A 14,665-nucleotide genomic window follows, 5' to 3' on the forward strand; every position below is an offset into this window, starting at 1 on the left:
CCGAAGCTTTTTTGTCTGCTAGCTACTTCAGGGCCCGAATTCACCAATAAAAGATGGGAAAATTTGAATTTTGAATTTTATGCTTTGTGATCACATTATTTTATTATTTAAAATAGCAATTAAATGTGGCATATTCTTGTTTGTTAGTGCATGTTAGCTTAATATGGATAACGAATTTGAATTTTACTTCCGACTAAAGCAAAAGTCACTCTTTTATTTTCTTCAAAATTTTGAATTTTCATCCAACTCATGCATCCAACATGGCAAAAAAATCTAAACATGGAATGAAAAAATTAAGATTAAGATTAAGATTAAGATGTAATGAATCCTCTGTCGTGATTTATCATATTAGAAATTACTCATTCCCGCACGAGTCTACACTAGTCAGTTGAGAAAACATTCCTTGAGATTGTGATAGGCTTAGTGTTTGATTTTAGGTACTCATTCCTGTATCATATTTGTTTTTTGAAAAAAATCATGTATCATGTTATTGTGTTTTTTAAACTGCATGGTTGCTTAAAGTATTTATAAGGACAGAAAGGCACGTGATAAAAATGTTGTATCCTATTATGATTTTTTTTTACTAATTTTTTGCTGGAATGGTGCAGCATGGCTTGACTCAAATGAGAACCTTAGTATAGGTGTAGTGTCTCCATATGCTGCTCAAGTTGATGCAATTCAGGATATTCTTGGACAGAAGTATGATAAGCACGACGGTTTTGATGTGAAGGTGAAAACCATTGTCTTAACCTATAAGTTTCTATAAGGTTGATTTCATATGTTTTCTTTTAATTCTTTGGGTAGCAGGGCCATTATTTAACTTTTGTCTTTTCAACCTTTTTCAATTAGCTATAATTTTTTATTTAGCTATAATTTATTGTTATAAGCTCAAAGCAATTAATCTGTTCAGTCTATCATGCTCGAACTCTTTTCTCCTTGTGTTTTCCTATCAATTATGTTTTAGCTATCATGCTCAAAACCTGGTGCAAATCATGTTAGGGAATATCTTATCTCAGTTGTATAAAGATGATGCTTGGGACTTGAGTTCATCATACAGCATAATCTATTTCTTGCCTTTCTTTCTTTTATTTCTTCAAAATCTCATCAATCTGTTTACTGTTTTCATTTTGAAACCCAAATCTTTTATGTTTTATCATTTGGTTTAAAACTGAGTTGGAGCCCTAATTTTGAACGACTATAACATGTTTAGTGAGAAGATATCATATTATTTAAAGAGCTTCAAGGAGCTACAGGTATAGATCACAGATTCACAAATAGTGTTGGCATGAAGATATACTTTGCTTTACCATACCTTGTATCGTATCCATAAAGACCTTTGAAATCATTGCTACCAAGGTCAGCTGGATACCAGTCCCCGGCATGCTTGGAGACGAAAGGCCACAGAAAACCCCATATGGCTAAATGACAGGATTAACCACATATGTAGCTTTCAAATCTTATTAGGTAGGAGGGATTATCTATGATGATTATTCACTATTAGTATTATTATTAACTAATCCACACCTATAATCTCAACAAAACCAAAAATTATAGTTAATGGCAGATTTATTCATTTCAGCCTCAGCAGACAATTGTTCTACAACATTTGAATTGATGGTAACAAAGTACATTTGGTTATGAAGCACAAATACATAATACTGACATTGACATGTTAACGCCAATAATAATTTGAGGAAACATTTGAATAAAACTACACGCATCAGTGTCATGTTAGACACTAGACACCCCTTCAATCTGAATAGTCGACATTACATAAAATCAATGGCGCTACAACATTTGAATAATAAGGTACACTTACCAAAAACCTCAACAAGTCTAAGTTTAATTATTAAGAGTACACACAATGTCTTAAAGACCAACAATTCCATAAATTTCCCAACGAAGACCAAACAACTCAACAACTTAGTGTTGGAGAGTCAGGGGGAGCATTGAGCGCAACAACGGACAAATGACCAAGAGCACCACGAGACCTTAACGCCACTCAGGTCAGCTACATGTTACTCCCAGAAAAATGGAAGTGTCAGCGAGTTTTCATTTTCAACCAAACTACTAGGCCCCATTTGCAGCATCCCATTGCAATGAAGGTTTGTTGTGTTTCCATCTAGAACAAAAACTGAACCATTATTAGGCTTATCTTTCGCCTTTCCCGAGCATGAGTACTCATTCATCGCATCGAAATGCACCGTTCCAGACGAAGATTCTGTTGGACTGTTGTTGATGCTTGACTGCATCAAACTCAACTCTGAACTTTGTGTTTGAAGTGTTGACAGAAGATAGAGAGCACAACCCGAGTCAAAAGATCCGGGCTTGCTATCAGAAGAGAGTTTCCTACCGCCTTTTCCACCTGCTGATGAATCAACAGCACTCCGAATAGGTTGGTTGATAGGAATTCCGGGCACAGCTTTGTTAACATCGCCGGATTTAGGGAGAATTTCTTGCCAATGAGGATGTCCTTTATCCTGTTTATGTTTGTCGATTCGATACAAAAATCGGTGATGATCGTAACCGGATTCAGCTTCAGTTATGGAAGTGGCAGGCCAAATATTTCTAACAATAGGATTCACATTCACATATGCCTGAGGGCTACCAAAGTGCAGGATTCTAGGTCCTAAAGTTGTAACAAAAACAAGAGTGTTAAACTTCATAATAATTGTACTTGGGTAAGATAATAAATAATGACAAAAAAAATAAATGTCACATCAGGAGTAATCATTAGCTCTGATCGAACTTGCCCTCAATTGACGATCAAGATTCCCTGCAGTCGGGAGATCTTGAATTCATGCCATTAGCACACCGATGACTGTTGGATCAAACTCGGATAGTCTCAGTTTCAAGTTTGGTGTTTTGAATTTTCAAAAAGATCAAAATCAACATATTTTGTGAAATGTCTTATCTGAATCCATTCCAATGGTCATGAATATACTAACTGTTAATGCGGGGATATCTCAACCGCAGGGAATCCGTATTCGGCAAGGGAATTCCATGGTGGAATATTACCAAAATTTTATTTAGGATGAACTAAGTTCTAGTCATTTCCTTCTTAATGAAATTTATTAGGGAAACATTTGGAAGAGATTATTTACACTTATCTTATGACATGAAAACTTGTTTTTAGCTTATTTTCATAAGCTCGTCCACAAAATCTTCTTGTCTTAACTCTTAAACTATGTTTAGCTCTATGAAGAGTTTATATACTCATTCTCTATTCAATAATAGAATCAGCTTAAATTATATCCTCATTCTCTCTTCAATAGTAGAATCAGCTTAAACATACACACTTATACAATAAAATCTCACTAAATAAAGGGTTGTTTACTTTGCGAAAACATTTTCTATTTTCATTTTAAAAAATATGTGTTTATTTTAACTTGCTAATAAGAAGATATGAGACTTAAAAAATGAACAATTGTGATAGAAAGACGAAGAAAGGCTAGTTAGAGATGATGCATTTATGAAAACAATCAAAACAATATTTTGGCATTTTCACTGTTTTCTAAAAATGCACATAATTGTTCACTTCGAGAGTCTAGTATAGTATCTCTTTGTTAGCAAGTAAAATTAACACTAATTTTAGAAAATGAAAATAGAAAACATTTTCACAAAGTGAACGGAACTGGTGTTTAATTAAGTTGTACATCCAAATGTCCCCAAATAACTATGGCTAATTATTAAGCTTATAGCTTAGAACTCAGTTCATCATATATAAAATAAAAATTTGAAACAACTTTCAAGAGATATTCTAAATTCTAATGCCAGAGTTTCATGTATTGTCAGGAATCTACTCCCGACTTAAATATAAGCAAAATAATACATGTATCTGGTTCACATATAGACCAGATACGTGTACTTCTTTGCTTATATTTATGTCCAGAGAGAGTAATATCTCTTTCCTAGTTCCCTCTTTCATCTCGGTTTTCAGTCATAAAATCAAGATCATGTTAAACAGCAGCAGCAACAACAACAAAAAGTCATCTATCTTAAAATCATGGGATGCCATAAACACACAAACCTTTGTAATTGTACATGAATTTCTCAGCAGCCATGAAAAGAGAAGGTGGCTGAGGTTTCCTCCTTCGCTTATTATGTCCATCAAGACGCTTCCTGCAACTCCTCTTAACATCATCAAACTCCGCAAGTGAATGAAACCTACATCAAATTGACTCGTCAACGAGACCTCAACATAATAAGAGTTCAATCTTGTAGTCTCAAGGAACACCGTTCAAACCCCTCAGAGACAGTCATAAAATGATCATTAAGACATCAGCCCGTGTTACAAAACAACCTCGCAACACATCTAAAGCAAGTTGCAACAAAATGAGTGAATAGACAAATTGGTTGCCGAAATTGTAAGTAGTCAACAAAATTTACGAATTGGCAAATACGTCCCTGAAATTGTAAAAATCCATCAAAATTGACTAAAGCTTACAATTTCAACTACTAATTTGTCTATTTACTTCAACAAAATTGAACAAACTACCAACACCAAACAACCAACTTCAAAATCATACCTGCTGCATTGTTGGCAGAACCTCTGCTGCTTACCTCCAACCAAAACAACTGGTGTCTTCGAATGCTTTTCGCATACCCTATGACGCTTATGATACTCTCTACAATCACTAAGATCAGCATCACATCCATCAACCGAGCAAATCATATTCTGCGATCCATTTTGCGAACGCGACCGTTTCAATGATCCCGAAAAAGACGACACAGCTTTCGAATCTTCCATTCCTGTTTCTTGAACAGATTTTTCCATTGAATCAGAAGCTTCACCAAGCCTCAAATCAACAGAATCTCCTTCATTTTTCAACTCTTCTAACCCAGATGGATCCCAAGCAAACTCTTTCCAATCCCAATCCATAAAACAAACTAATTACTTCAAACACTTAGTTTCTTCAAATCCTTTAACCCCTTTTTAATATGCTAAACCTATAACAAAGTACTCATTAACACAAGAATCAGAATCTAAATCACTTTAAATTTTTCTCAACAAAATCAAAACTTTGACTTATGAGAATCAAATTCAAGATAAAGGGTGTTAAGAGAAAACATTAAGAATAAATACCCGGTTCTCAAATTTAAAATTGAATCCATGACAAGCATTAGAAATTAAAAAATGAAAAAAAATTAAATAATAAAAAAAAAACATATTAAAAAAATCAAAGAAGCAAAAGAATATATTAGAAGATATACTTTAAAAAATCAAATACCACAAACACTAAGGTCCCCTCAAACTAAAGCGATGTAATGAATAAACATTAAGAAAAAATTAAAAAATTATGTCAATTTAATAATCAAGACTTTGTTGTTTTTCTATACTAGAAAATTAAATTAACATAAAGTTTTTTTTTATTTATTTAAATAGAACAACTACACTATACACCTAACAGACATTAGACACATATAATCTTAAAACATAAATAAATATCCTAAAATCTTACAATTGTTGATGAGGTTCCAAGACAATGGTCAGAGAAAAACTAAGACTCATGTTTGATTTTTTTTTTCTATTTATCAATGAGGAGTAGATAATAAAGATAAAGAATTTATTAGGAAAAAAAATAGATATATTGGAATGAAAAAGTAGCTCACCAAATCTCATTCATTGAGCTCTTGTGGTGGATTTAGAGGCAGAAACCACATCAATATAAGAATATATTATCATATTATATATTTACTTTTACTTAAAAAAAATTATAGGGAAGAGTGAGATCTGATTTTAATATTTGTGGAGGGGTGTTACTGTTATATGATTTTCATCTTTTTGGCTAGTCATTGTAGTATAGTATGTATAAATAAAAATATAATGTATTTTGTATTTTATTTTGTTAATAGATTAAATCGTGGATAAAGTAATGACCACATGAATGAATAAATAATAATAATAATGCAAGTATGTGTCAAAAAATAAATAAAAAAATAATGCAAGTAGAATAAATAGTGGTAGTGGGCAAATGGACATGGGAGACAATTTAGAAAGTGACTGGTGCAGCTTTGGACTATATATCTGTATCTTTCCAGACTATAATATCATACTTTTATTACTTTATATAGAAAGTAAGTACCTAACTTGCTTGTTTAAATTTAACTAACATTTCTTATTATGTTCTACAGTTGGAGCTTCCACATTTGGTTGTCACATAATTATTTACAACATTTAATTTAAATATATATGATTTTAGTTTATGTAATTATGGTGTTTTTATTTTAATTTCTGTAAATTTTTTAGTTTAGATTTGTTTTTTGTAAAAAGAAAAAATCTTAAAAAATTGTTTTTAGTCTTTAAAATTATTTTATTGGACCATAATGTTTTAAGAACCGGACCGGAGGTCGAACCGTTGTGACAACTGGTTCAAGGGTCAACCGGTCGGATCGGTTCAACCGTTATTGAACCGTTTATATTGAACCGTTCATATAATTTTTTCACGTGTTTGAGTCTATGGTTGGAAAGGAAAGATTTTTGATTTTTTAACCTTTCAATTTCAATCCATCGTTTTTTTTAATTAAAAAATCAGTTTTTTTTTTTTTTTTTTTTAAGTGAGAGAAAAACCGGCCGGTTTTTCGGTTCACCGGTTCACCGGTTCACACCGGTTCACACCGGTTCATACCGGTTCACACCGGTTTTTGACCGGTTCCACTGACTAGCGGTTCTTGCTAGTCGACCGGACCGCCGAGGGCACCGGTTCGTGGTCGAACCGGTCGGACCGGCCGGTCCGGTCCGGTTTTCAAAACATTGTGTGACACCACATGACGTGATTATATTAAATAATTTATGATTCACAATTCAAAAATAGTAATAGTTGTATTCAATAACATTTAGATTAGATATTTTTTAGTTTAACTAAGATCCTGGATTTACTCACTTACTTTACTTTGACATGCATATTCGGTTTATCCTAAAAAAATAGTAATAGTTTTTGAATTTGTAAAAAATGAACCCAACCAAATATACTTGAAAGTTGAAACAAAAAACACTTTTATTACAAACTAGAATTATATTTAAAGTTATACGAGCTTAGCTCAGTTGACACGACATTACATTATATATATATATATATATATATATATATATATATATGATGTTGGGGTTCGAACCCTGGTCATCCTACTTATCCACCTTAAAGGTGAAATTTATAATTATCGGGTCAAACTCGAGACTTTGTAATTATGTGTGTGAGTTCTAGTAGTATTTCATACATCGATGGCTACTGAAAAAATAATCATATAGTTGAAAATTCTGAACTTGGAATAAGCTCTGAAGGTAATTATTGTATGAGATTTTATTTATATTATGATTATGATTGGTAAAACTTAAATAATATGTTTGACAAATATACTTTATATATCTGAGCTATTAGTTATTATGTTGTTTATTAATTTGTCTAATTGTTGGATAATGAAGTCCCTTAGTAATTAATAATATGTTTATTTTAATAATCAAGTAGTTCGCTGGTTCATAAAGATCTATTAAATACCTTTAAAATAAATCATTTTTTACAAGTTAAAAAAATCAATTAGAAGGCTCATCTCCTTGGATTGGCATGTCAAAATCAACCACACATGACAGCATGGCAATAGAAGTACTATTGACTTGTTAATGTTAACATTTCGATATGGATTTTCATGTTATGGAGAACCCTTTAGCGTTCTTCAGAGTCTGTTGTTTAATGATATATCAAGGGCTTGCATATATCTAGAAATATTAGTGTAGTTTCTTAATTTTTTTCTTCTTTAGGCATTAAGTTTCTTTTGTACCAAAAAAAATCAACAATTATAATACACTTTTATTCTTAAAAATAGTCAATAGTGTTTTCAAGTGCAATTTATTTTATTGATATACTTGATCAGTGTAAAATAGTTTTACAGTAGCATCCAATAAAAATTTCCTTAGTTGTCACATCATTTCATTTTTGTATGGTTTATTTTGAAATCAATAGTCCATCTTCAATGACTCGCACTCTATTTTCTTTTTTATTTTATAGAGTATCCCAATCTCTCTTTAAAGTTGACTTTAAAATTAACTAGTATAATGCATTTTTTTTAAAAAAAAATAATATGTATCCCCTTTTGTTCTCTATATATTTTTTGACAATTCCGTCCCCATTCTTTCACATAGAGACGCCAACTTTCTCAAAATATGATTTTTATCGGAAAAAGAAGACCGACATTAAAGTTTCCACTTATCTGCTAAGTATCCACTTTGGTTTTTAAACTATATCTTACTGAATACTGTTAAAATTACTTTTTTGTTGTTGATAATATATGCCTTATAATACTAAGCTTACAAGGAATTCTTTAATAAATTTGACTTTATATTAATATGAACGTCCGCTAGAGCGTGATAATGTTAAAAGTCTCACATCGAATATATTAAAGTATTTAATGGTAATACTTAAACCGTAAGACTTTCCTATCTATTAGGCTAATCTTTTGGATTAGACTCTCCTGATCATATGCTTAAATCTTAGTATCATATTTTTTTTCTAATTTAATTATCATATATATAAAATGTAGGCAAGTTACCTATTTTCACTTAATTTGGCCTCACATTTATTTTATTTTTTGCTTCACTTTTTATATTTATATTAAATAATTATACTATCCACAGCCCATACAATAAGTGAAACCAAAGAATATGTTTGTAATATTAAGTATCAATGAGGATTTCAGTGCACCGAACAATTCATGTAAATGCGAATTGACATTCCAAACAAATTATATAGTATGAAGTTAATTTGACTTGACCAATAATGTATTATATACTATTGTTTGACAAAAAAATCTTTTTTGGAAAACTACTTTCCTGATTTTATTTTTTTTAGGGCAAACTTTCCTGATTATTAGCATCAATACTAAATTGTTAAATGCATACCAATTTTTTTATTAACTTTTTGATTCTTAGAAAAAAGAAATCTGATAATTTAAAATTTGGATGAAAGATAAGTAAAATTTTTAGTTAAAATTTGTTTTCATTAGGAATTAAACTTTGATTTTTCCAAACAATTGCTTCTAAATAAAAAATATTTACTAATCATTTGAGTTTAATTAGTTAATTAAACGCATACCACTTAATCAATGGTGCACAAACGCACCTATTTTGGGCCCATATTTATTATATATCTTATCCAAGAGAAACCTCCTCATCAGCACTTGCTCCGTTTTAAAAATTATTCATATATGCACTAAATATTGCGTCTAGTCAACAGGTGAAATTTTATATCAGATGCTAGTCGGTTTAGTGGTGATTGACGCTAAACTTGGTAGGAGGACCGCGGTTCGATCCCCACAACTGCATTTGCGAGGGAACTGGAACCACTTGATGCCAGAACTCGCCCCGAACTCTAGACTACTAGGGCCCCCTTCCCCTAGGAACCAGAGGATGAAAACAAACAAAAAAACAGGTGAAATTTTATCCATTACTAGATTACTTGACGGAAAAAAAAAATATTATGAGGAAATGACAATTTAATTATGAGTCTAGTCATGAAATATACAAAGTTTTAGTTACGCAACAATTTAGATATAGTCGTTATAGTTTGATAATATACAAAGTTTTTCATTTAGTTTGTTTAGGCTTGTTTTGAACTTCTGTTATGTGTTTTATTATTAATGTTAAATGTTTAAATGGGTATTGTGGCTATCTTTTTTCTATGTTTAAGACCTTTTTTATGTTTATGATTAACATCTTGTAATGGTTTCGTACCGGATGTTGTTTAGGGTTTCATCCCGAACTCTACATGTGTTTAGAATTGGGCTTTATAATATTATTTGCTATTTCAAAAAAAATGAATGAAACCTTCTTTATGAATTAATTTTAGTAAACCAACAAATTAATTTTTATCTATGTAACTTACTCTCAAATATGTCTCTAACTCTCTTAAATAGCTAGGTTCTAAAACAATGGTAAAATGAAAACAAAAATAAAAACAAAGGCAATGGTTTCAATTTTTAAACCGCAGCGAAAGCTTTTAAATAACTTTTTTTAATCTATTGTTTTTGTTTCTATATGGCAGCCATTATATATAGTGTGGCAGATGGTGCGGTGGTTGCCAAAACCACCGCAAAAAGAGTTGTAGATGCCTAGATTTGCAGTGCAAGACGACACATTGTTACATTGTATTGATGTAGTTGGAAACCATTGTCGACTCACTTTCAGAACCACCGCTACCCTCTATTTTACTTGTAGTGTCTCCGCTATCATCACATACTAATCATATGGAGGATATCTCTGAGAAACTTGATGTTCTCTAGTACATCTTCTCAAACTAAGGTTGATGGCTCATGTATAGATTCTCTTCAACTAGCTCATCAAGGTGCATATTAATTATGGTTATCAGTTACATATTAATTCTAACATCAACAAGAGTTCCATTAGGAGGTTTAGACACAACATCAATGTAACTTCTAACATTGAATTTTTGTTTCTCAACTTTATCAAAATCTTCAGTAGTTTGACCTTCAAGAAATATCAAATTAATTAATCACGATTTCTAATAATTATTTTATCAATTTGATCCCATTATCGATAACCAAGATCTTCATGACCGTACCTATGAACACTCATGGTATCGATTTCTTGTCATGTTTGGAGCTTTTGTCTCTTGGAATGTGACCAAAAGCCCGGTAATCAAATATTGTCAACCAAAATATTTATAAATATTTTTTTATAAAATATAAGAATAGATATTTTATTAAAATTCATAAAAAAATACTAATTAAGGTTAACTTTTAGATCAAATTCATATTAGACACTCCATAATCTAACTTACAATAAATTAAAAAATATAAATAAATAAAAGATATTTTTATTATCAGCATGCCGAACTCAATAGCTGAATTTACATTACATATAAATATAAATATCCAACAATAAAAGAACAAATTAAAAAGATTGTCTAAAAAGTTAACATATATATTGACACAATTTTATTTTTGTATCAATGGAGAGGAACTAAACTAAGAGCCTCAAATTGATCTAATTAACATGAAAGAGAAGATTTTAATTCATGTGCTAATTCATGTGGAATGAAGAAGGTTCAAAAGGGAGTGTATATTTGCATCTGACTCAAAATATGCTCAAAGTTATCGGTTGTCTTCTCAATAGGGTGAGTATGCACTCCTTCATAAGTTGTCACAACTACTCCCTCGTCTTTGGTTAAGCGTTGAACTTGTTTCTTTACATTGCATCCTTGATGTGTGCACCTATAATAGCTCCTGCAAAATAATAAATTAAACCCAAAGGAATCAATATATAATATGGTAGGTAAGTTTGCATGTAAGATCACACGTACTTAATATATAATTTCTATCACATGCATAATTTCAGTTTAAACTTGTTTTTATATTTAACTTATAAGTTTGAGTTATTTATAGATATTGGTTTTTACATGTATGGGCATGGTGCATATAAAAACTCCTCCGTATTTTAATGCAAGGAAATACATTATGAATAAGTTGATTATTTGTTCAGTTCTTGCAACCAAATCTCACTTATCTTAGGCGGTTGGATGTTGTGTGGGTGTCTCATTGTGGTATCCTAGTTCTAAAACACGATGGATGCATGTTTGCGTGCCACGACAGGAAAGAGATCACCGGAGTATAGCACAAGATCGCCTTTTTTTTCTTGCTGCAATGGGGTCGACCTGTAAACAAGGTAAACCCAATGGGAACCAAAACAGGAGATATTAGGGTGTTTTGAAGTTTTCTTAGACATGGGTATGAGTAGGAAAAACAGATTGAGATGAATGTTAATTTGACAAACTATTACGTGGACTATCTGGAACTTCCGAAATACATTTTCTTTTTGGAAAGAACTTTTTCTGTCAAGTGTATGGTCGATATGGTGAAACTTTCATCTTGAAAATGGTTCATAGGTAAAAACTATTCCCGCTGCATCTTATTTTTTGTTGGAACCTGTAGAGTCTGTCGGGGTGTTGAGTTGGGTCTTCAAGAGGTATGGTTGATTGGAGACCTTTTGTGTTTATCCTTCTTGGTGGTTGATCATTGACTCTCTCTAATGGGTCCTTGAATCTTCTTGTGGTGGTGGGTTAGAAGTGATTAACTTTTGTGTGTGTTTTTTAGAGATTGTAGGTGTTGGCGGGGTGTATTTCTATTACCCCTTTATATTTCTAAATTTTCTTTTGTTCTTTTTGCGTATTATATATAATATTATTTGTCATTTAAAAAAAGTGAAATAATGTATTTAGAAAATTGTAAGAAAATACTCCTCCGTGTCTCATTTTTGTGTCTTTTAATTTTAATGTAATGCATATTTTCTTAAAACAAAATCAGTTTATCGTGAATTTAATAGTAATATAGTATTTCTAGCTAAATTATAATATATGTTAATTAGAGTGGTTCAATGTAGGATAAGCCAAATAGTTAGGCCGGTGGACTATTGCTAGCTGAAAAATGTTAATTACTGTATTAAATAATGTCATAGTATTAATTAGTATTTTAAAATGACAAGTAATTTAAGATAAGAAATATAAAAAACGCAAATAAGACACTTATATAATGACATAGATGTGGTACAATTGATATTTATATAAGAAGATATAGTTAATTTATTTTTAAGAAAAAGAAGTTAACTACGTACACCCCACAATTACGAAGTTGCAAATGCAGAAGGAAAATTAAATTATTATGTGAGTAGGGTGAGAAGACATGCATGGAAAAGATGAAACAAATTCTTAGTTACGTTTTACTTCAAATAAAAATGAAGCTCCCTCCTAAATACAGTAATTTTTTATTTTGTGCTGTAGATCAAACCCAAAGAGGCTTTTTCTATAAGAGAACTAATTGATGAAATGTGAACTAGCTTAGTATATAAGCTCAACAGAAATCTCCACAATCAGCCAACTTTTTGAGAGCGTAGTAGAAAATAATAGAGGTATTAATGGCAATTTTTATACACATGAAACTATTTAATACGGACCTAGCTCTCAAAAAAGACTAAATTAGATGTGGTAACCCAAACAAACAAAAAAGAGATGTGCCTTATTAAAAAAAACTATATTTAGGAAGTACTGATTATGTTTTGTACTAAGAACTAAGTATATATAAATAAAATTTAGCCTTATTAAAAAACTACATTTAGTTAAAAGAAAATGATAACAAAAAATAAATCTAATATTTTATTAAAATTTAATAAAAATAGTAAGGTATATATTTGAACCAAATTCATATTAGACGCTACTTTTTTCTTTTTTGTACAATATTATACGCCACTTCTTATATTGAAAAATGAACCTTTATTCACGAAAGGCGTAACAATCTGGACACAGTCTCGGAGAGAAACGTTTACTAAAAATTAATATTATAGTATAATAATAAAATTAATATTTTATTAAAATTTACTAAAGATAATATGATAAGATTCCATCTGTCTCAAAATATAGGAGAAAAACAATTGATTTTAGAAAAAAAATAAGCGTTTATCTTTTTAAGAAAAGTTCTTGCTTATATTTATAAAATTAGATGGAAACTATTTTCTCTCTTATTTTTTCTATTACAAATAAAAATTATTTTTATATCTTCCTATGCAACTTATTTCAAAAAAAAAAATAAATTATTATGTTTTAATTTTCTTTACTTTATAATTCAAGACTGAGGGTATTTTTGTATCCGGTCCACATTAGACGATTTCTTAAAATAAAAAAATTGAATTCAAAGGGATAAAATGTTGTACGATGGAGGTCATAATATTGTTTGTACAAATATACACGTAATAATAATAATAATAAATAATTAAACCTAGTCAAACTTAGCAGCCGTGCAATTGCAACACATGTAATAATAATACTCACCTAAAATTCAAACCAAGAAGAAACAAAAATAAAAATAATCAACTATGAACAAGAAACACTAACATGAACAAAGAACACAAAAACAAACCTGGGAAATTTGTTGTTTTTAACAGCTTTTTGTCCATATTTTCTCCATCTATAACCATCATCAAGTATATCAACTTGACTTCTAGTTTGAAAAGCATATTTAGGCTTCTTAGCTTTTTTCTCTCCTTTCTTTTTAACACCTTGTTGATCATTAACAACATTAATACTCCCTTCATCTCTCTTTTCATCTTCATCATGATCATGATTAACACTAATAATTTGATCATTATTATTAGCCTTCAAACCAAGAAATGCATTTGAACTTTGACCATTCAAACCACTTGTAATTGGAATTTGGTAGCTAGAAGAAGGAGGACAAGGAAACAACATGGAATAATTATTCTCCATATAAATTTAAATCAAACCAATTTGTTTATTTCTTTTTTTACTATGTGCTTGAAAGAAAATGGATAATATAAGATGAGGAGGGTAGGGGGAAAAAAATGAAGAATAAGGTAAAATGAAGAAAAGATGGGTAATATAAATAGTGGTGGCGGCGATAAATGTTAGCGTGAATCACATAATGGATACATACATGGAATGTGTAGAAAGAGAATTAAAGTCTAAATGTGATATATATAGACACATAGTACCATGGACCATAGTGTCGTGAACGGCACGAAAATTGTCTTATTGTGTGCTGTGAAAACTAAAGATTAAAATATGTCTATTTTAACTACAATGGTTCAAGTGGTAAAAGATCATAAGCAAGATATTCGTAACCTAAGTGGTTATAGATTTCATTTCTC

At 30.7% G+C, this 14,665-nt stretch overlaps 2 protein-coding genes across 3 annotated transcripts; both read right to left on the minus strand.

Annotated features, from left to right (window-relative positions):
- Positions 1-1,611: 1,611 nt before the first annotated feature.
- On the minus strand, positions 1,612-5,792 carry LOC123891419 (squamosa promoter-binding-like protein 16). 2 transcript variants are annotated; one of them, XM_045941292.1, is made up of 4 exons: positions 5,614-5,792; positions 4,530-4,950; positions 4,031-4,167; positions 1,612-2,629 (listed from the first exon to the last, which is right to left on the minus strand). In XM_045941292.1, the coding sequence occupies exons 2-4, from the start codon at positions 4,880-4,882 to the stop codon at positions 2,019-2,021; spliced, it is 1,101 nt and encodes a 366-aa protein (XP_045797248.1). In that variant the 5' UTR covers positions 4,883-4,950; positions 5,614-5,792; the 3' UTR covers positions 1,612-2,018. The 2 variants fall into 2 exon arrangements, with proteins under 2 accessions (XP_045797248.1, XP_045797249.1); XM_045941293.1 differs by having other exon boundaries at positions 5,463-5,792.
- Positions 5,793-10,808: 5,016 nt separating this feature from the next.
- On the minus strand, positions 10,809-14,464 carry LOC123891421 (probable WRKY transcription factor 75). Its single transcript, XM_045941294.1, has 2 exons — positions 13,918-14,464; positions 10,809-11,235 (listed from the first exon to the last, which is right to left on the minus strand). The coding sequence occupies exons 1-2, from the start codon at positions 14,262-14,264 to the stop codon at positions 11,058-11,060; spliced, it is 525 nt and encodes a 174-aa protein (XP_045797250.1). The 5' UTR covers positions 14,265-14,464; the 3' UTR covers positions 10,809-11,057.
- Positions 14,465-14,665: the final 201 nt, after the last annotated feature.

This window comes from Trifolium pratense, linkage group LG6, assembly GCF_020283565.1.
Source record: "Trifolium pratense cultivar HEN17-A07 linkage group LG6, ARS_RC_1.1, whole genome shotgun sequence".
NCBI classification, from domain to species: Eukaryota; Viridiplantae; Streptophyta; class Magnoliopsida; order Fabales; family Fabaceae; genus Trifolium; species Trifolium pratense.